Here is a 22201-nt window from a genome sequence, read left to right as displayed (position 1 = left end):
CCATATGTTAGCGTGAGACATAAACGTTCATGCATACAGGCTATAACGCATTTGAATTGAGACAAACAGTAAGGATAATTTGTTCATCTGCTATTTCTGTTTATTTTCTCTCCAGACTGTTTGAGACCCACGGTTTGCCTCAGGCTGAACTAGAATTCCGAACCCCAACACAAGAATATTTTCTCCCTGCTCCTGAAGAGTGTTTCCCTCCTGCGCCTGAGGAGTGTTTTCCCCCAGCTCCTGAGCAGAGTTTTCCTCCTACTCCTGAGGAGAGTCTTCCCCCTACTCCTGAGGAGAGTTTTCCTCCTGCTCCTGAGGAGAGTCTTCCCCCGGCTCCTGAGAGTCTTCCCCTGGCACCTGAGGAGAGTTTTCCTCCTGCTCCTGAGGAGAGTCTTTCCCCGGCTCCTGAGAGTCTTCCCCTGGCACCTGAGGAGAGTTTTCCTCCTGCTCCAGAGGAGAGTCTTCCCCCGGCTCCTGAGGAGAGTTTTCCTCCTGCTCCTGAGGAGAGTCTTTCCCCGGCTCCTGAAGAGAGTTTTCCTCCTGCTCCTGAGGATAGTTTCCCCCCGGCTCCTGAGGAGAGTTTTCCTCCTGCACCTGAGGAGAGTTTTCCTCCTGCTCCAGAGGAGAGTCTTCCCCCGGCTCCTGAGGAGAGTTTTCCTCCTGCTCCTGAGGAGAGTCTTTCCCCGGCTCCTGAGGAGAGTTTTCCTCCTGCTCCTGAGGAGAGTCTTTCCCCGGCTCCTGAGGAGAGTTTTCCTCCTGCACCTGAGGAGAGTTTTCCTCCTGCACCTGAGGAGAGTTTTCCTCCTGCACCTGAGGAGAGTTTTACTCCTGTTACTAAGCAGCCAGAAGAACCACTAGACTGCAGGTGAGACCTACATGCTCCTTATGCACTTTCATGAAATCCCTCTTAAATAATGACTATTTAGACTACAGGATGCCAAAATAGTTCAGTTTAGGTACAGTGAACAACATTTTTAATAGAAGGATCATGCAGTACAGTTGGGGGCATCCCTTTTTTGGAAATTTGTAAGTTCGGTTTTTGTCTGGATGGGCTAAATCTGATATTGTGTAACGCATTTTGTCAGTTTCATTGCTTAAGTAAAAAATACAAATGCTACATGGGTGATCAAAGACCCGTTGAATTCTTTTAAAGGACATGTTTAAGGAATATTGTGTTAGGGGACTTACCTATCCTCTGTCGTTTTGTCATTACTCCCCACTGCCTCTCTTTAGTCTATAGCTGCTCTGTTGCAGCAGCCACAACAGATGAAAATGGAGCACTTGGTGCTTGTCAGTCAGAGGTTTTAGCCTAGCACCTCATTTAGAAAGACATGCCGGATCCAGGGAGAAAGAAAGACCAAGGGAAAAAGATAGTGGTGGACAGTGATAGGCAGTGAGAATGAGGGGAAAGAAGACAGCAACATTTTTACTGTGTGCATTTGTTCCAGCATCCCTGAATGGCCCACACTTTGTTGCTTGCCACTAGGGGAATTTTGCATGTATCTGTCAGTATGTGTGTGTTTGTGCATGTGTCTTGCTTAAGCATGCATATGTGTTTGCTATTTGCACCAACGCCCTCACATGAGGTCATACCGAGAGGTCTGTCAGTGTGGAACAAAAGCTATAGTTCAGGGCTGTTCCAGTTAAGAATATTACTTTGTGTGTGTGGATAGATAGATAGATAGATAGATAGCTACTCTCGAGACTCAGAGAAAGAGAGATGAGATAAAGATAAATAAATGATAGAAGGAATGTGAAGTGGCTGTCTGAAGAATTTTGAGTGGCTTGCCTAAAAGTATAATAACACACTTTACTCTGGGTACTTCTCTCGGGTGAGTTCCATACCTTCTTTTCTGTTTAAAATGTAACATTTCTCTTTTGATTTTACTAATAGTTTGAACTGCTGGAGAGTACAGCCTTGTGGATGTTTGGAGAGATGTTAATTATAGATGGTTTGTGATGATCTCACTGGATAGATGGGGGGAGAGACAGTAGGAAGACTAGGAGTGAATAAGGAAGTGTGTTGTGAAGTGTGTCTCACTCTCTCATTCTTTCAAATTTGCTAGCTTGCTCAATCTGTTTGTTTTGACAGTTTCAGACACCTGATGATAATGATTTGCTTTGTGTTGACAGAAGGTTAAATTCCATTATAGTAAGGAATGGATAAGATTACACAGGACTTTATGGATGCAGTTAAGATACCTTTGCTCTTGATAATGTGTGATAAACACATCTGTGAACAACCTGTGTTACTATACTAAACCTGATTTTAGACATGAACCCATAAAATGCTGTGATATATATTGTTTGGGTATGTGAATTTACTCTATTTTATTTTGACATGCTCAAAGAGGGTATTTTGAACTATGCGGCTTTTGAGGGTTTGTGTGTAAATGACATACAGTGCAAAACTATAGCCTGATGGTTTTGGTCGGATGTTTTAGGCTAGCTACCAAATTTCCACATGTACAAGCTAATAATATCTTTTTGAGATAACTGTGTAGATTTTAATAAAAGCCTGCACAGCTACCATTTCATTAAAGCTCTTTGGTTACACTTCAGTGGAATCTAGAGAACAAGTTTATTTTCTGTTGTTATTTAGGAAGTTGCAAATTTACTGATAACATCTTGGTGTTAGCGCCTCACCCACAACAGCTGAATAAAAACATGGCAATGTTAAATTTGAGAGCTTGTGCTAATTTTTTACAGTGCCTACCACAAAGTTACCAAATACACTCTCTAACCATTAGTCAGTTGTGGCCTAAAGGTTAAAGAGTCATACTTGTAACCCAAAGGTTACAGGTTCGAATCTCAGGTTCGGCAGGGATTGTAGGTGGTGGGAGTGAATGACTGGTGCCCTCTTCCACCCTCAATACCACGATTGAGGTGAGACTCTTGTGAAAGGCACCAACTCCCTGGCCGCTGCAGCATTGGCTGCCCACTACTCTGGGTATGTCTTCATAGTGTGTGTGTGTTTGTCCACTTTCTCACTGCTGTGTGTGTGTGCACTTGGATGGGTGAAATGCAGAGCACAGATTCCAAGTATGGGTCACTTCTGTGTTTTACACATTTTATGTAGTGCATTATTGCATGTCATTTAGCAAGCTGTTCCATATTAGATTTTAATTTCAGTCTATTTTATAAATCCACTTGTAAATTAATGAGGGAATTCAACTGTGTGGATGCAATGGCTCCTGAGAGAGAGAGAGAGAGAAAGAGAGAGAGAGAGAGAACTGGGGGGAGGGGGAGGGTTTAGGGTTGGCTTGGAAACCTTGTGATGCATGACAAAAGCTTAGCAACAGTTACCATGGCAACAAATGTTAGTCATTGCAATTATTTTGAGTTAATGGAACAATAATATTAGTGAAGCATTGAAATGGTACTCTTAGTCAAAATGTTTAACAATGTTTCATTATAAAATGAGACAATAGACCCTAATAATTGCAATTATTAAAAGAGAACATTCTTAAAAGAGTACAGTGTGACAGCTCATCTTAGCTTTGGCTGTCAGTCAGTTTGATGGAGTGCGTGTATATAGGACTGTGAAAGAGCTGTTTGGCGGCTGTGCTAACAGTAGTGACGTTGTTTTTTTATGGCTGTAACACTCCAGCTCCTCCCTGCTGCCTTTGTTAGTGCTGTCTGTTTGCTATTAACAACACTGTATGAACTCATTCATATAGACACAGCTGCTCCTGGGAGATTAGATTTTGTGTTTGAGCTTTTCCTCATAACTCTGGTACATTAAAAACCTTATTTTGTTCATTAAAGTTGTGGTTTGTGGTTGTGTGTAACATGCAATCTCCCACTATCCGGCTAAAGCAAAGGAAGGAGAGGATCATGATGTGTACTCTGATGTGTGCATAGGCCTATTTAGAGGGCACTTTTGCAAACTGTCTACAACTGTTTCTGATTTGATAGTGCAGAGCTATGTACAGTTGTTTAGGCTGTGTGGTGGAGTGAGTTGTATTTTTAGTATGTGACATGAGGCACACCCCTTGACAGGAGCAGCTGAAGGGCTGTCTGCTGCTCTGCCTGTTGAATTAGCCTTTGTCTGTGATGGTGCTTAGCTATTGCCATTTTTCCCCATGCCAAGAGTGCAGGAGGGATGGTAGTGTCATAAATAACATTGTGATCTATTATTTTATGAAAAATATGATAAAACATTTGTTAAAATATATATTTTTTGTATACATTTATATATACAACATGTATCTTATGTGGTTCATCAGCAAAAAAATTTGAAGAACTGACTGATTTATTATTCATAGAAAATATGAATACACTACACTATTTGTGCTCAATAACACTTCATTTATTGGACCATAAAAAAACAGTAAATAAAGTATTTTAAAGTATAGTAATTTTACATAATTGTTTCTATTTTGATTCATTTTTTAAATGTAATTTATTCCTCTGATAACGAAACAGTCGTTAATAGTCTTTGTTTCACATGATTTTTTAGGAATCCTTTTAATATGCTGGTTTGGTGCTCAAGATTTATTATTATTGATGTAGTAAATGGTAGTTTAATACTTTAGAAGAAACTATGATACATTTTGGATTCTTTGATAAATACAAAGTACAAAAGAGCATCATTTATTTGAAATATAAATCTTTTGTATAAATGTTTAAAAGTTTTCTATAGAATGTATAAATATCTTTACTGTAACTGTAACTTAATTTATTTTCTGAATAAAATTAATATAAATATATATTTTAAATCATACTGACACCAAACTTTTGAACAGAAAAAAGAAGAGTATATATATTAAAAAAATTGTTTAGTTGTTGGATTTTTGTTGTTTAAAAATAATTATATAAAATATAAATAGAATAAAAATCTTTCTTAGCTGATGTCTGAGTTCAGCACCTTATTTTGGTTTGTGTACTATGTTATTAATGGTTCTTATGTGAATGATTTCATAGGTATCAGTGCGTCTCTCCTCGCCCTGCCCTATGTGTGTTAAACGCCTGTGAATTTTTGGTGTTATGCAGGTCTCTTCTGGTAAAAGCTGCTGAGAGGAGTGAGCCTGTCCCCTCTCCCATATCACCCCTACCACAGCACAACACTGCTCCTGCCCTCCCTGCCCACCTGCTCCAGGACACAGTCGAGTTCCCCACACCGCCCCCTACCCCTCCGGATAGGGCTCCCCCTGAGCCTCAGACCCTGCCTCCTGCTCCTGCTGGTCTACTGGAGGCTTCCCCTGCTGCCCCCGCGCCTCCTCAAATCCAACAGCTACAGCACTCTGAGCCTTCAGCAAGGTAGGAGATAATTATTTATTGAGTGTGCTTACTGTTTAACAGTGTACAGTTTTTTCTTCTTTAGAAGATTGTGAGGATGCCACAAGTGTAGAGATACTGTACACTCATACATGCACACTTGCACTGTGGTTATTTTAAGAACCCTGGATGAGGCGCAGAGCACAAAACTTTTACCACTCATATGCCCTCCCTGCGTGGGCATTACAATTCACATGAGGCTGCTTTCAAATGCTTTCATCCATCTAGTCTGTTCTTAATCACCACACTCATCGGAATCTATGAATACTGATAAGATTATTTAAATCGATCTGACTGTAAGACGTAATTTCACTATGCATCTGGAGGGTATTGTTGAGTGTGCTCATAATAATAATAGCAGTGATGATCCTAAGGGATTTGTGCCATACACTGCATGTACAGTAATGTACACAGAGTACCTCAATGAAGTCGTGGCCTAGTGGTTAGAGAGTTTGATTCCTAACCCTAAGGTTGTGGGTTTGAGTCTCAGGCTGGCAATACCACGACAGTGGTGCCCTTGAGCAAGGCACTGAACCCCCAACTGTTCCCCAGGTGCCGCTGCATAAATGGCTGCCCACTGCTCGGGGGGTGTGTTCACGGTTTGTGTGTGTGTGTACACTGCTGTGTGGGAGCACTTTGGATGGGTTAAATGCAGAGCTCGAATTCTGAGTATGGGTCACCATACTTGACTGTGTGTCACGTCACATCACCCTGTTTCCTCTGTCTCTGTAATAATTTTATGAAGCACCCAGAAATTAACTTGCAATGTTGACTATTGGCTTTGACACCAGGCTTTGCTTTGTGTGCATCTTAACACCACTGTTTAAGCTGAATACAGTGGCCCTAAAATCATTTTAATTCATGCTTAAAATATATGAAAGTCATTACATCCACAAAATGTCAAATCAAGCAAATGATTCTAGAACTTTTCTCAGGACTAAATTCTCTTTTGTAGATATTTTTAATTGAAAACCAACTGTTTTCAATGTGATTTTAGTGGTTGAAGTCACTTCTTTCTGATGTTTTAAGATACTGTATTGCTATGCAGTGCACTGCCGCTACTGTAGGTGACTGATTTCCATCTGTGCGCATTGTTGTAATAGATTATACATCTATCAGAGGTTGTGCTGTGTTTGGATAGAGATCAGAATGACTCAGCCACGATGACAGGTGATGAGCTCAGCTTGCATTTCTTCTATCAGACAGCAGAGGGCGAGCATGTGTATATGTGTTTCTTTCAGCATTGGAACTGAACTCTGCTGCCCACTGCAGCACACAGCTTGTAACCACACCAGAACAGGAATATAACCTACAGATAAAAAGAAAACCTGACCTACACTGTATGACACTCAAAGGTATACCTTTGTATCTTATCTACCCATAAACGGATGCAGAATGCAGATGCGAGAACCTAATCTTAACATCATAAATGGAAAAAGCAGCATTTGCATAATGAGATTTGTTTCAGAAGCCCAAATTTTTGTCAAATTAAGCCTCTCTCCTCTGCAAACCACCAAAAGGGCATTTATTCTTTCTCATTTCTCTCACATTCTAAACTTTCTCTTTTGAAGGTCATTTGTATTATGTATGATTTTGTTTTCACTACTGTTGTATGAGTTGCCACTATATGAACACAGTACAGTTCAGTTTTTAAGATGCCTTCGGTTAAAATGTTTAATTTCTTTTTTTTTTTTTACTTTTGTCCTTGCAAAATGCAGCACAGTATACCTGTATTCATCATACTGGTGGCAAATGTAAGGGCTTTATGGTCTTTTAACTTAACTTGTTCATTAGTGAACTAATAAAACAACAACAACTGATAATTAATAACAACTTCATAATTCATAGCAAATGTGAATATGGTTTCTTTACTCTTGTACTATGTTTGACTCTGTTTAGTTCAGCCTAGATACTGAAAACCCATGTTATAAATCTTGAAAAAAAAGAAACTGCCTTTGCAAAATCTTTCAGTGAATGTACTGCTTAAAAATGAAATGATCAATTACCTGCAGCTGAGCATAGGATGAATATTTCAGTACACATACACTCTCCCTCTATGTGTTACAGCATTGTTGTAAATGTCTTTTCTTGTAAAATAATGAGTTGTTTAATGTCACTGACACCCGTCTTCCAGCTGTCTGAACCAGACAGCCATTAAATTGGTGACAGGTCTTTAAAAATCCCTTCTGTAATTTATTATGGACGGCTGTGTTTTTCATCCCTCTTGCTCTTTGAAATCAGAGTGAGAGAACAGTCTCCACTGGCTTCTGCTGAGATGAAAACAAAAGCTACATGTAGATGCTGTAGAACACTGTGTGCCTTTGCTGGCACAGAATTCTCCACAAGTAATAAAGTGTATGTCCTTAAATCGCCGAGCTAAGAGAAGGGAAGTCATAATAGGATGCTAGGTTTGAACAGGTTAGTTGTCTCAAGCATTAGGATGGTTGGCTACAGGACCAGCGACCTTAAGAGCATAGAACATGCCACTGAACCTCATTTGTGTGATTTTGTTCACCCTCAACAGTATTATCACCCTTTGTGTACTTGTGCATATTTTTTCTTTCTGCTTTTTATTTGATATTTTCAGAAAGTTTTGGTAGTGCCAATGTGTTTTCCTGCCTAGAACCAGTTTTTTTTCTTTCTCTGGGCTAAAGGCATATCATCCCCTTGGAATTATAAGGTTCTGTCTGACATTGCTGTCATAACTGAGTTATTCACATGTAATTCTAATGTGACAACTAACATTATGTGATAGATTATTTGTGTACATTTTGGGACTTTTTATTTAAGAAACAAAAAGGCTCTATCCACACAGTTGAATGGAATGCAAAAACTTTGAAGCTCAATATCTCAAAACTACTCAGAATGCAGACAGAACCTTGGAATTCCAAGGGGACGATATGGGTCATTATTTACCTTGCTACTTGTAACATGATATTTTATGTTTACATAAACATACTATTTATTGAAGTCAAGCCACATTGCTGTTGTTTGCTGGACAGGGTTGCTGTAGAAAAATGAATGCTTTATGTGAAATTTTATTTCGTATTTTATTATTTTTGTGCAGTCGATAATTTCTTCTTCTTTTTTTCTTGAAGAGTCACTGCCCACTTTTTCTTTTTGGAGAAAATGCCCCTGGCTCAGGGTTTCAGGTTCACCCTAATTTAGCTAATCTTTGTTTCTTTAACACAGGAACACAACAAAGCTTCAGTTAACTTAGGGGCATGAAGACTTCCCTACTCTCTGTCCAGTCCTCAGGCTTTAGACTGCAAGTGAATAGGCAGATCTGTGCGAAAAGCTCTTTGTTCTGCTTTCTCATGAGTGAACAATAGATTTATATTCCTCATGTTTCAGATGCCCCCACCAGTGTCCTAATTTCCCACAACTGCTGTTGTCTCATGCTGTAAATCAATATGGATTAGCTTTTCTTTGAGTTGTCTCTCATTTTCATTCTCATTGTCATTTTCATTTTTCCATATCACACCTAAAGACACTTCCATAACATATGCATTGCAAATTTTGAATATATCTGTTATTTGAGAACATCAGGACTGATGGCTGCTTTCTCCCATTACCTCTTTCTGTTCTCAGTGGGGTTGATATATCATGACTTTGACCTGAGCAAATAGAAAGATCTGACACCTATGAGAGAACAGCAGTAGTAAATCAGAGAGTCCTCAAGTCTGATGTACATGCAGTTCATTTATGCTTTATTTGTTTGGATGTTGCTATTAGATACATAGTTTTTTCTGTATACTCTGTTGATTTCATGATGGGCAATTATTTAAATGTGTTCCTCTGACCCATTCAAAACCAATTTGACAGACATATTTGAAGCTATAACCCTCACAATGTAGAAATGCACTTTTTTATAATCTTTTTTACATTCTTAATGTCAAAATTCATTGCATTTTTATTTATGTACAGAAATAATGTAACATTTTTCATGTTGGATGCATGGTATCAGGCTGAAATGTTGTTTATATTGTAATCAATATTTCACCAGATGGTAAAAATCGTGAAGAATGAAACAAATACTTTTTTATTAAAGTGATAGCTTACCCAAAGATGATCATTCTTTTAGCATTTACTCACCATCATGTTGTTCCAAACATGTATGAATTTCTTTCTGCCACTGAACAAGAAGATATTTTGAAAAATCTCATTGTTTTGTGATCAGTACAGTGAAAGTCAGTGGAGTTGTTTGGATGTTTTTCTGTTTCGCAGAAGAAATAAAGTCATACAGGTTTGGAACGGCACAAGTAAATAAAGTACATTTTTCATTTATTTTAAGTATATTTTTCAAGATATTACTAAATACCCTGGGGGTCTGAGAGACCAAGTAGACCATGAGAGTTAAGTTTCTTATCCTATTAAGCTCACAGGAGAGAGATGATTGGATTTAGGGCAGTAAAAAAAAAAAAAAAAATGGTGTTACATAACAAAAGACTAGAGTAAAAGCATGCCACAGTTTCTGTGTCTCGGTGTGTGGAAAAGAGACCTGTGTCTTTCAGTTTGGCGTGGGGTTGGCTATTGTTTGTGTTTGGTGTGCTGGTCGGCACAAGAGAGCTCAGATCAACAGGGAAATGCTGCTCATCTTCTAAAGCACACAGGTCCCTGGGGAGGGAGAAAGAGAGAGAGAGAGAGAGAGAGAGGGAGAGGGAGAGGGAGGGGTTATGGAGAAAACCAGCAGCCGTTTCACTGAACACCACAACAAGCCAATGAGAAGACAGAGTTAAAGACTAGAGAGCAGGAGCATCACTTACTCCCTCTCTCTTCTCTTGCTTCTCTTGCCTTGCATCCTTCCACATCTCTACCCATAAGGCTTAGTCCTGTTCTATTGTTGTCAAGGATACACAGCCTTCCCCTGATGCAGTGTAGACAGAGACGGAGAAGGAATCAGAGAGAGCTAAAGTGAGGGATGCTGAGGGCTGAGTGTGGGTCGCACGAATGCCCCTGATGCCATCTGCTCCGGATCTACTGCAGCAAAGCAGTGTGTTTGACGCCAGCCCAAGGGCCCCCAGGACGAGAGACGTGGAGGAACAGGAGGCGCAGGTTGAGGGGAGGAGGAGGGAGACGGGTGCCAGTGGAGATCATATAGCAGAGAATGGGAGCAGTGGAGTCCGCTGAGAACGGACAGCCCCCCTGTCCCTCTCAGGAGCGTCCCGAGAGCATGTGAGTAAGAACCAGAGGAGTAGATAGGAGGGTTCTTGACGAGCTCATTGTAGTCGCTGGTAGTGGTGGTGTTTTCAAGTACCTGGTTTTCTCACCTGGTTTGAGTCTGCATCGGAGTATTCCTTCAGCGATGCCTGCGCTGTGAGAAAAATAAATAACAAGTATAGTATTTGTCAGAGAAACGGCAATCACAAAGGCAGAGGGGATTGTTATTTTGTCTTTGTGATGTCACAATCAGACATGATGTTTATTTACATTAGCCGTTTGCTGGCGGCAGTAAGGCTGTGTATGTGTCTTTGCATATTGACGTTTGCGTTCCAGTCTGGAAGGCTTGCAGACGTCTGGACGGGGGAGAAATGACTGTATTTAATAGGAGAGAGATTTGTGTTTTTGTGGGGGATGGAGGCTAATGCTGGAGCATTGAGAGAATGAGAGATGCTGCTGAAATAGAACACTGAGATGTGTTGGTGAAAAGGGGGAGGGGGAAAGAGGGAGAGAGTGGGGCTTGCCATAGACTACATGTATTTATGTTGTGCTGTGGAACACTGTGGACGTTCAGAAAAGCACAATGGCATTGATCATGAAAAACATTTTGTGTAGGTGGAGTGGTTTTTCACTATCCCTGTTGGTTTGTGGGATAAACCTGTTGTAAATCTTAAAGAATGTGCACCCAAATTAATATTCTGTCATCATTTGCAGTACATAACCTGCATTATTTCGTTCTTCAGTGGAACACAAAATGGTATATTTATTAGAATGCCCTGTACAATGAAAGTAAATGGTAACCAAAGGTCCCAAATTTAGTAAATAATTACCTACATTTCATTTGGCTTGCACAAAGCCTTCACATTGCTTGCACAAGTCATATGGACTAGTTTTATGATGCTTTTATGTTGCTGTTTAGTCTTTTATGGAGTTTGTCAGACGCTGGTGGCCATACACTTTAATTTGATAGAAAAGAGCAGTTCAGACATTCTGCTCATTTTGTGTTCCATTCAAGAAACAAGTGCATACAGGTTTAAAACAACACAAGGAGAAGCAAATTACCAATTGTGTGTCTTTGCTTATAAAGCACATTCTAACATAGAAGATGTTTTATTGCAATTAATCCTCATCCTATCGGCCACAATGGTAATTTTACTGCTGTAACTGACCTTTGTGCAAAACATCCTGAAATTTGTTGCTCCTGGCAGCACAGCTGGGGATGATGGGAAAGTTTGAACCTACTCTGAGGTCTGTGCTTTAAGTAAAAGTATTGTAGCACCATACAGTGTTGCTCTTCCAGCCATGACTAACATAGCTTTAAGAGTCTAAAGTTTGGCTTATGCAACCCCCTTTTGAGAATGCTTACATAACGAACCTTCAAAGTTTACTCAAAAAGCTTGATATTACTAGATTAGTCATTTACAGTAGCTCACCTACTATACCAGTAGCTCATGACAATGGAATCTAATGGAAGAACCTTTAAGCATTGCCTTTTAGAACCCCCCCCCCCCCCCCCCCACATACAATTATTTTTTCTTTTGGCATTCATTCAGAGTTGTCTTCAGCTCTGCATAAGCACTGCAATGCACTTGATGCACTTCTGTCTCATAATGATTCATATATATATATTTTTTTAAATTTTTAAATATATTTTAAAATAAATGTTCACCAGGACTGCACTTATTTGATCAGTAAAATGATAAAACTGTAATATTGTGAAATATTATTACAATATAAAACATATTTATAAAATAAAAAATAAATAAAACGAATTTTTAACATCCATTTATCCAGTCTTCAGTTTCACACAATCCTTCAGAAATTATTCTAATATGTTGACTTTGGTGCTCAAATAACATTTCTTATTACAATTGATAAATATAGTTGTGCTGCTTAATATACTTTTTCTCAGGATTCTTTTATTAATATAAAGTTCTAAATAACCAAAATTCTAAATAACCAAAATATTTCAAACTGTAATTTTTTGTAACATTATCTTTACTGTCACTTTTGATCAATTGAATGAATCCTTATTAATTTCAAAATCGTAATAATAATAAAATATTTATTCAATAATAAATGTACTATTTTGTCTCTCTTTTACCCATAATGTCCTGTTTCATTTACATTTTTCATATCAGTTTAGTGGCAAAATATCTAAAATACAAATATTCAAACAATATCTGTATATTTATATTCCAGTTCGGACTTTAGTCACTAGCACTGACCCACTTTAGAATACTGATGCCATGTCATGAGCACTAACATTCAGATCTACTGGGAAACATGTACACTGCTGGAGATTTCATGCACTGCTAGGCATTCAACTCTGTGAAGGCTGTAATCACATGACCTGCACATTTTTTCAACTGTTTGACTAGCATATACATATATGGGCATGTGCTTTTGGTTAACCATCATTTCTGTGACTTTCGGGTTATCTGGAGTTTGCTATTGTGTTGTAAGGACCATTTTGTTATCCATGCAGTATTACATGTTAAAATAGGGGTGTCTTAGGGGCATACAGCAATCAAGTGTCCTTTTATTCCAAAGGTATGTTTCACTGTTTTCACATGTTTCATCTTTTTTGACAACCTATAGTGTCAAAATGAGCAAAGTGGTAAATCAGATTTGAGATGCCCCATTTGGTGATGTATATGACCAGTATCTACAACTCCCTGTCTCTCATCACTCTGAGCCTCTGAGACCATGGAGTAAACTCAGTGCTGCAGGAGATCTAGCACTCATAAAATATTGAGAGTATGCCTGAATTATTTGATAGTTCTGGTGGCGAAAGCTGGTACATTGCTGTATTCCCCCAGAGAGTAAGCAGTTCTTTGCTTAGGAAACTTGGTCCTGATTTGATGCAGGATTTTTGACTTGAAATATTAATAATAATTAACATAAAATATAGTTCCCCATCGAGGGAGAGACGATGCGTCGATAACGCTTTGGGAACGCATTCTGCGTGAGTGCGTCTGAAGCATCCATGTCAACTAGTCCAATGGCGAGAGTGAGCGTCAGGAGTGACGTCACGACCAGGAAATGATAAAAACCCCAACCGGAGCAACCGGTGTTAGCTTTCTGTGCCTCAGCAAGCGATCTGTGTCAAACCTGTCTGTCATATTTACTGTTGTCTTGTGCAAAGTTTATATACTATGGCTAAGCAACTATTCAAACCGTGTGCTTCTCCCTGCCCGCGTTATTTAACGGGTGGGGATACACACGAGCTTTGTGTAGTTTGTTTGGGAGTGGAGCATGCGTTATCAGCCTTCGAGGAGACTGATTGCCCGCATTGTGAGAAGCTTTCGCTTCGCATGCTCCGCTCCCGCTTGTCACTCTTTGATGAGAAGAGCGGCGAGCCTCGCGCTCCTCAGGGTGCAGGACCCGCTTCTGCCGAGGCAGAACGGAGAATGCATTCCTGGGGTTCGCAAATGGATCTCTCAGCGGGGTTGGAGACGGGTCCGAGGGCTCTTTCTCCTCCCTTACCTGGGAGATCCATAGCTCAAACTCCGGTGTCGGAAGCCCGCCCCGCGGCTTCTTCCGCCCGGGGGGAGAGCCCATTGCTTCGTTGCTCTAGCTCCGAGGAGTTAGATGTAACGGGCAGTGAAGGTGACACAATCAGGGGGGAAGAGGATTCGCCATCTCTTTCCCCAGCATATGAGGAGTTGGTTGATGTATTAACACGAGCTGTAGATAAATTACATATATCTTGACCATCTGATAAACAGAGCGCTCGTCCTAAAAGCAAATTAGACGAGCGTTTTCTGTCTTCTAAAACATCGCCTACATCACGGGGTCTCCCTTTTTTCCCTGATCTTCACAGTGAGCTGTCTAGATCGTGGAATAAGCCATATTCATCACGTCTTTTCAGCCCTCAAGTGCGCATTTATTCTGATATAAGAGGGCTGAAAGAAAATGGTTATGAAGCGATGCCCCGGGCGGAGCAGACGCTCGCGAGCAATCTTTCCCCTGGTTCAGCGTCATCTATTAAGAACCCGACTTTGCCCACGAAGCCTTTAAAGATCACATCTAATTTAGTGGGTAAAGCTTACACAGCAGCAGGTCAGGCTGGAGCTTGCCTTCACTCGATGGCTTTGCTTCAGGCTTATCAGGCTGAGCTGCTGGGGGAGTTAGATAACAGTGAGGGAGTCAGCCGTGACGAAATTCGCGAACTTCGTCGGGCTACGGATTTATCTCTCAGGGCGACTAAAGAAACAGCACGTGCTATTGGTAGATCTATGGCTGCTTTGGTTTCTACAGAAAGACACCTTTGGCTTAATCTTTCAGATATTAAAGATAAAGATAGATCTTTTCTTTTAGACGCTCCCATTTCTCATGAAGGTCTGTTTGGTGATGCTGTGAATGAAGTGGTTGAAAGATTTCAAGAAAATAAAAAGCAATCTGAAGCTTTTAAAAGTTTTCTCCCTCGCCGTTCTAATCCTGATGCTGCTGGGCGTGCAAGGCAGCCCCAGCCATCATGCTCCTCATATCGTGTTTTTCAAAAAGAGAGTGTTGCGTCTCGCGCTCCTCCTCAAAAATCACGGGGACCGAGCCAGCACTCACAGCCAAAGCAATCTAAGCAGAAGCCGGATCTGAGGGCCGTTCTTCTCGCTAAGAAAGCTTCGGCTCAGAAGAAAAGGTCCTGACGCCAAATGGGTCAGACCTGTGAGGGCAGCCCCAATCGAGACGGTGCGGTGTACACCTCAGTATACGGTGCCCGTCCGGTCTCGGTGCTCTCACGGGGCCGTCCTGCCAACCCCGCCACCCTTGGTGCCTCGGGGCGCAGCGGTCTCCAGCAGGTCTCTGGCGCTGTGTCTCCCAGACGCTGCGTCAGGCTCGCTCCCTCTGAGGGGGGTCCAAGAGCAGTTAGCTCGGGTGGTTCCTGCGCTTCGGCTTCAGGTCCCCGAACTAGCTGTTCAAATTACACCAGAGGCCAGCCTCGAGAGGCTGGTTCCCTTAGTAGAATGTCTGACAGAATGGAAAAGTCTGCCGAATATATCTCAATGGGTCCTGCAGATAGTAGAGAAGGGTTACAGAATCCAGTTCGGTTCTCGTCCCCCACGCTACAACGGGGTGTTGCTCACAGTAGTGCATCCCGAGCAGGCTCTGGTCATGGAGCAAGAAGTGAAATCTCTTTTAGCGAAAAATGCTATAGAGCAGGTGTATCCTCCCGACAGGGCATCGGGTTTTTACAGCCGTTATTTCATTGTTCCAAAAAAGGATGGAGGGCTGCGTCCCATTTTAGATCTTCGTCTGTTGAATCGTACAGTTCAGAAATTAAAATTCAAGATGCTGACACTCAAACAGATCGTGACTCAAATCAGATCCGAGGACTGGTTCGTCACAATAGACCTAAAAGATGCGTACTTCCATATCTCCATCCTCCCTCAGCACAGGAAGTTCCTAAGGTTTTCTTTCGGGGGCAAAGAATACCAGTATCGGGTACTTCCCTTCGGTCTAGCTCTCTCACCCCGCACATTCACGAAATGCGTAGATGCAGCTCTGGCCCCGCTCAGGCTGCAGGGCATACGTATTCTGAATTACCTGGACGACTGGTTGATTTTAGCAGAATCAGAACAGTTGGCGGTTCGGCATCGAGATGTCGTCCTCGCTCATATGCAAAAGTTGGGTTTGAGGCTCAATACCAAGAAGAGTGTGCTATCTCCATTACAGAGGACCACTTTTCTTGGGGTGGTATGGGATTCGGTCACGATGCGAGCCTCTCTTTCGCCCGCTCGTGTAGCCAACATCCTCGCAGCCACTTCGGAGCTAAAGCTAGGCCAGTCACGCACTGTAAAACAGTTCGAGAGATTGTTGGGTCTCATGGCAGCAGCGTCCAATGTGATCCCCTTTGGCCTGCTGGGCATGAGACCTTTACAGTGGTGGCTCAGGACCAGAGGGTTCTCCCCGAGGGGAAACCCACTTCGTACGATCAAGATCACGCGGCGGTGTCTCCGCGCCTTGGTCATATGGAGAGAACACTGGTTCCTGTCCCAGGGTCCGGTATTGGGAGCTCTTTGTCATCGGGTTACCATCTCGACAGATGCTTCCCTTACCGGCTGGGGAGCGGTAATGGAAGGCCGCTCAGCTCAGGGTCTGTGGGAGAGCCATCATCACTCTTGGCACATCAACTGCCTGGAGATGATGGCTGTCTTCAAAGCTTTGAGGCACTTCCTGCCAGACCTGAGGGACCATCATGTGCTGGTCCGCACAGACAATACATCGGTGGTCTCTTACATCAACCGTCAGGGGGGTCTGCGCTCGCGCCCACTATGCAAATTAGCGCACCAGATCCTCCTGTGGTCTCTGGGGAAATTACGCTCTCTGAGGGCGATGTATATACCAGGGACTCAGAATATTGGAGCAGACACCCTGTCGAGGCAGGTGCTGAGGCCAGGGGAATGGAGGCTTCGCCCGGAGGTGGTGGAGCTCATATGGGAAAGTTATGGCCAAGCAGAAGTGGATCTGTTTGCTTCTCAGTACACGACGCACTGTCCACTATGGTTCTCCCTTACTCATCCAGCCCCCCTGGGGTTGGACGCTATGGTACAGACGTGGCCGAGGCTACGTCTGTACGCCTTTCCCCCTGTTGCTCTGCTCCCAGGAGTTCTGGAGAGAGTCCGCCAGGACGGAGTAAGTCTACTTCTCGTAGCTCCACACTGGCCGAGTCGAATCTGGTCTGCGGACCTGATTCATCTCCTCGACGGTTCTCCCTTGGAGATCCCGATCAGGAAAGACCTTCTATCTCAGGCCGGGGGCACTATATTTCACCCCCGGCCAGAGATTTGGAAGCTTTGGGTGTGGCCTCTGAGGGGGCGCAACTCATAGAGAGTGGTCTCTCAACTGAGGTTGTGGAGACCATTCTTAGCTCCAGAGCTCCAGCTACGAGGAAACTTTATAGACTCAAATGGAATGTTTTTTCTTCTTGGTGTTACCAACATCAGTGTGACCCCGTCCACTGCTCTGTTGGCTCAGTTCTTGAGTTTTTACAAGACCGCTTCGCTTCTGGTCTATGTCCATCCACCTTAAAAGTTTACGTGGCGGCCATCTCGGCTTTCCACGCCCCAGTGGGTGGTGCATCTCTGGGTCGAGACCCTCTTATCTCTCGTTTCCTTCGTGGCACCTTGAGGCTGAGACCTGCAACTCGTTCTAGAGTGCCGGCCTGGGACCTGGCTATAGTTTTAGAAGGCCTTTCTAGGGCTCCGTTTGAACCCCTAGATTCGGTCTCTGAGAAGTTTCTTTCGTTTAAGACTACTTTTCTCCTTGCTATTTCGTCCCTTAAAAGAGTCGGAGACCTTCAGGCTCTCTCGGTTTCTCCCACCTGCCTTGAATTTGCACCTGGGATGGTCAAAGCATTTCTCTACCCGAAGCAGGGATACGTCCCTAAGGTACCGACCGTTGTTCCGAGACCTATTGTTCTGCAGGCTTTCTGTCCTCCCCCGTTTGCATCATCGGACCAGGAAAAGTCTAACCTCTTGTGCCCGGTGCGAGCATTGGACACTTATGTTCATCGGACTTCTTCTTTTCGGAAATCCGATCAGCTGTTTGTTTGTTTCGGGTCACCTAAGATAGGTCTTCCTGCCACTAAACAGACACTTAGTAAGTGGATAGTTGGGGCTATCCTTCTTGCCTATGAGTCTTCTGACCTACCATGCCCTTTGGGGGTCAGAGCTCATTCTACTAGGAGTATGGTGGCCTCTAGAGCCTTATTATCTGGGGCCTCTCTTCAGGATGTTTGTGATGCGGCAGGCTGGTCCTCGCCACTCACATTCGTCAGGTTTTATAGCCTAGACCTGGACGCTACTCCCGGGTCTCAGGTTTTTAATTCTAGAGGCGTTGGGTTTTCTGTCTGACACTCAGGCACTTGTAATATGGCGGTTTGGGTATTCTCGTTCCCAAAGCGTTATCGACGCATCGTCTCTCCCTCGATGGGGAACGTCTCGGTTACGTCTGTAACCTCGGTTCCCCGAGAAGGGAACGAGACGATGCGTCTCCCTGCCATACTTCCTTCGTTCCTGTGATCGACTTGCTTCGGCACTGTCGAAGCTAACACCGGTTGCTCCGGTTGGGGTTTTTATCATTTCCTGGTCGTGACGTCACTCCTGACGCTCACTCTCGCCATTGGACTAGTTGACATGGATGCTTCAGACGCACTCACGCAGAATGCGTTCCCAAAGCGTTATCGACGCATCGTCTCGTTCCCTTCTCGGGGAACCGAGGTTACAGACGTAACCGAGACGTTTTCTTTCTTAGCATGATGTTAAGATAACATCTTATGTGGAACTGAATCACTGATTATCAAGACTGTGAGAATTCATTCCACACTAACTTCAGCTTGCTGCCAGAGATGATGTCTCTAATGCCTGTATTATATCTCTGTGATTTAACGGTTTAATCAGTTTATATAAAGATGAATAAAGTGTTAAATAAATTCTAGGTTTAAAACTGCCAAAAGGAGTGATCACTTCATAAAGATATTGATATAGCTACTCTTCAGTCTTGGGATGAAAAAAAAAAATATAAATTTACTTTGAGAACTTTTAATTTATGATTGGAAACTGGGGCAATGTTTGGAATATCATTCTAGCATACTGTTTATTTACAGTTGGCAGTATGCTAGTATTCCAGTTGGAGCACAGCCTTTGTCTTCCTCTACTGGTCAACCTATGTCATTACCTCAATTTCTAGTACACATTGTACCCTCTGACATCAAATTGAGCAAATCAGAGCCTCTAAATATAAATTATACCAAGGTGTTTTTAAAAAAATCTCAATTAAAGTTGAATGATACTTATAATGAGAATTATAGAACACGCACATAGTATGATCTACTGGAGCATTGTGTTAGTGATGTGTTAACACCATTATTAGTAGATATGTTTATAGAACGGTTCTTATCATTCTTTTCTCTGACAAACTGAAAGCTGTCCTTTTGGTTCAGGTTAGCATTGTTTGAACAGCATTGTGGGTTGTTGCGCTCGCAGCAGTGTCTGGCTAGAACCCAACAGTGCTGTTCTGTGCCCGGCAATCCTGTCTGTCTCCATGCAGACAAATCCACCTAAAAAAATCCCCCATGTCTTCTGTCTCCTTTATCTTTGCACACTGTTAGAACTCATTTATTGCAGATGTGTACTTGTTAACTAGATTTTTAGCATCTAGCATCTGCATATTCTTTGTCATTTTAAATTTACAGCTGGAATTTGCAATTACTTCTGCCTCGGTAGCATTAAGAAAAATATTCAATAAGATTTATATTGTATTATATATTTTTTTCCTCCCACCATCTAGAAGAGAGTTAAAAAGAGGATGTGGAAAACCCATTCTTAGTTTTTTAAAACTCCAGAGAGGAACGTAAACTTGATGATACAGCGTTCCACCTAATTTGCTCGGCAGACTTTTCAGAAATAAATCAGTGTTTTATTTTCCCATATCATTGAAATAAATTGATTTTTATATGTGCTAATAGACTTCCTGTGCATATGTGGATCTATGTGAAAGACATAGGGAAATTTGAGGCTTTGGCCCAGATTTTGTGCAAGTTGTCAGTTTGTGCGTTGTCTAGCACATGGGAGCATATGTCTAGAGAGCACTGTCACCATGGCAACAGTGTGCTTGCCAGATATGTGAAAAGATCCCTGGACGGGCTGAAACACTCATCAACTGATAATTATCTCACCCAATGTCATTAACACAACGAAAGCTGTAAATTAGACTGAATGACTGTTGAAATGCTGTCTTGAATTACCGGTATATTGTATGTAACATTAATATTATCCTTGAATACAAATCAATATTGTAATATAAACTATATACAGTATTAACACTTGTAAGAAGCATACTATTTTTATTTCTCTAATTCTCTATTTGTATCATATTAGTGCATTACATCCCAATCATTTTAGGTTTGACCTGTACTTAGAAATAAATGTTGGTTAGCATCCCATGCTTAGGACTAGTATCAAAAGGATGTGCAGTTTTTTTCAGCAGGGAATGTGTGTGTTCACTGCACTGAAAGCATCAGTACAGTTATATGGAGCAAAACTGAGTGTATGACTCCAGCTAAGTCCTTAATGTAGATACTAGTAGTGAAAACATGACGTCAGACAAAGAAAACCATGATGGAATTTAAAGAAAAATCCTGATTTGTTTTATTCTTGCATTACAGCTGGGTATTATAGCACAAATAGAGAGAAAGAGATAGATAAGATAGAGGAGTAATAAAAAAAAAACATTGATTAGATATAGAAAAACACAGATTTTCTTTATATTCCAGCAGCCTGAGTGGGAAATCTGCTTCTCTCCTCACTGTGGGGGAGGGAAACCTGCCGGAGGATAAGTTAAAGGGAGAGAGAGAGAGCCAAGCAGTGGCAAGTACTGTATCTGCAACGGGTTTCATTTGGATAAAGCCCACCTTCAGTAATAGCTCGACGAGAGAGAGAGCGCGTACGATATTGAAAAAGAGGGAGGGATGGGGAGAATTGAGCATAACACACAAAGGGATAGAATCAAAGCTTCGGATTTCAGGAATTGCTATTGGGAATAGAGAAAGTGTATAAGTAATCGGTGGCAGATATGGCAGTGAGCGCATGGCAGGCTCTGTCTCCGCTGCAGTGGGCTCGCTGGGGCTGGGACACGCTGCTGGGAGGGACATCTGAAGAGGATGGGGCAGACCCAGCCCTAGGGCTCCTTCAGAGCCTCAGCTGGACCTCCAGACATGATTACATGATCCATGGCAGGCAGAGGTGAGCATGGGGTAACAGCAGAGAGAGGACAGGGACTAATGCGCTGAGACTGGGTGGGGGTCTGCACATCTGTCTGAGGCTGCGGCTTTGTTGCTGTATTCGGACTATTGCTGTATTTGTACAAATGTTTTCACATATGCTATGACATATTATATGTCAGATTTGAGTATTACTGTATAAGCTGATGTCAAGACCAAAAAAAAGGTTCACAAACCAACATTTTGATGTATTAACAAAAAAAGCAACATGGGCATCATCGATCTTGACTGAAATGGCACAAATGTGTTAATGTGGGGAAAATAGCACCTCCACTGTGATAGTTTAAAATCAAATAATAAGTGAATTTATTGAATGAAAGAAAATGGAATCCATGGCTGAGCATAATGTGTGTTTGAGCTGTTGGTATTGGTCTCCTAGCTGCAGGTTCAGCGCTGTAATTTCCATCTGTAATAATCCACCAGGGGCTACTAGACATAAGCTGATCCAGGCGTTTGTTTAAAAGATCTGGAAGACAATGAATGATAGTTTAATATACTTTAGGAGAAACTGAATTTATTTGATCCATCGTGTAGAGTAAATATGTGTGATGTGTGGAATTGATGCAGCTTGACGTGATTTTTATACTTCAGTGCGATTATTAAATCAGTTCTTAATTCAATATATTCAGGCTTTCTTCTGTCTGACTGTCTTTTCTGTAGGAGCTCAGACTCAGACGGAGCGTTCGAAACCCCTGAGTCCACCACCCCTGTGAAGTCTGCTTCCCCACCAGTGTCCCCAACAGAGCCCCCCTGCACCAAATCAGAGGCATTGTCCCCAGAACACACAGGTACGTTTAAATCTCCATTCCCACCCCAGATTGTTTTATGTGGAGTCTAATTATTTACATTTTAATAGATTCAGGAGGGTTTACTTGACTTTTAAATGCTTAAGATTGCAGGACATTGACATAGTGTCACTGTGTCTTATTTTGAACAAATTCTGTAATATTTAATATGAAGGAAATGTTATGGAAAATT

At 42.1% G+C, this 22201-nt stretch overlaps 1 protein-coding gene across 10 annotated transcripts in view; it reads left to right on the top strand.

The window, feature by feature from the left end:
• LOC128026150 (transforming acidic coiled-coil-containing protein 2) overlaps positions 1 to 22201 on the top strand; it is a 68000-nt gene that overhangs the window by 22769 nt on the left and 23030 nt on the right. For 9 of the 10 annotated variants that reach the window (XM_052612935.1, XM_052612937.1, XM_052612936.1 and 6 more), the window contains 3 exons: positions 116 to 865; positions 4996 to 5262; positions 21884 to 22011. In XM_052612935.1, coding sequence (XP_052468895.1) covers positions 116 to 865; positions 4996 to 5262; positions 21884 to 22011 — 1145 coding nt within the window. The remainder of the gene's footprint in view (positions 1 to 115; positions 866 to 4995; positions 5263 to 21883; positions 22012 to 22201) is intronic. The other variant, XM_052612932.1, reaches the window with a different exon arrangement.

Source organism: Carassius gibelio, chromosome A13 (genome assembly GCF_023724105.1).
Source record: "Carassius gibelio isolate Cgi1373 ecotype wild population from Czech Republic chromosome A13, carGib1.2-hapl.c, whole genome shotgun sequence".
NCBI lineage: Eukaryota > Metazoa > Chordata > Actinopteri > Cypriniformes > Cyprinidae > Carassius > Carassius gibelio.
The sequence above is the reverse complement of the archived record's forward strand: the minus strand, read 5'-3'. Positions and strand labels throughout refer to the sequence as shown.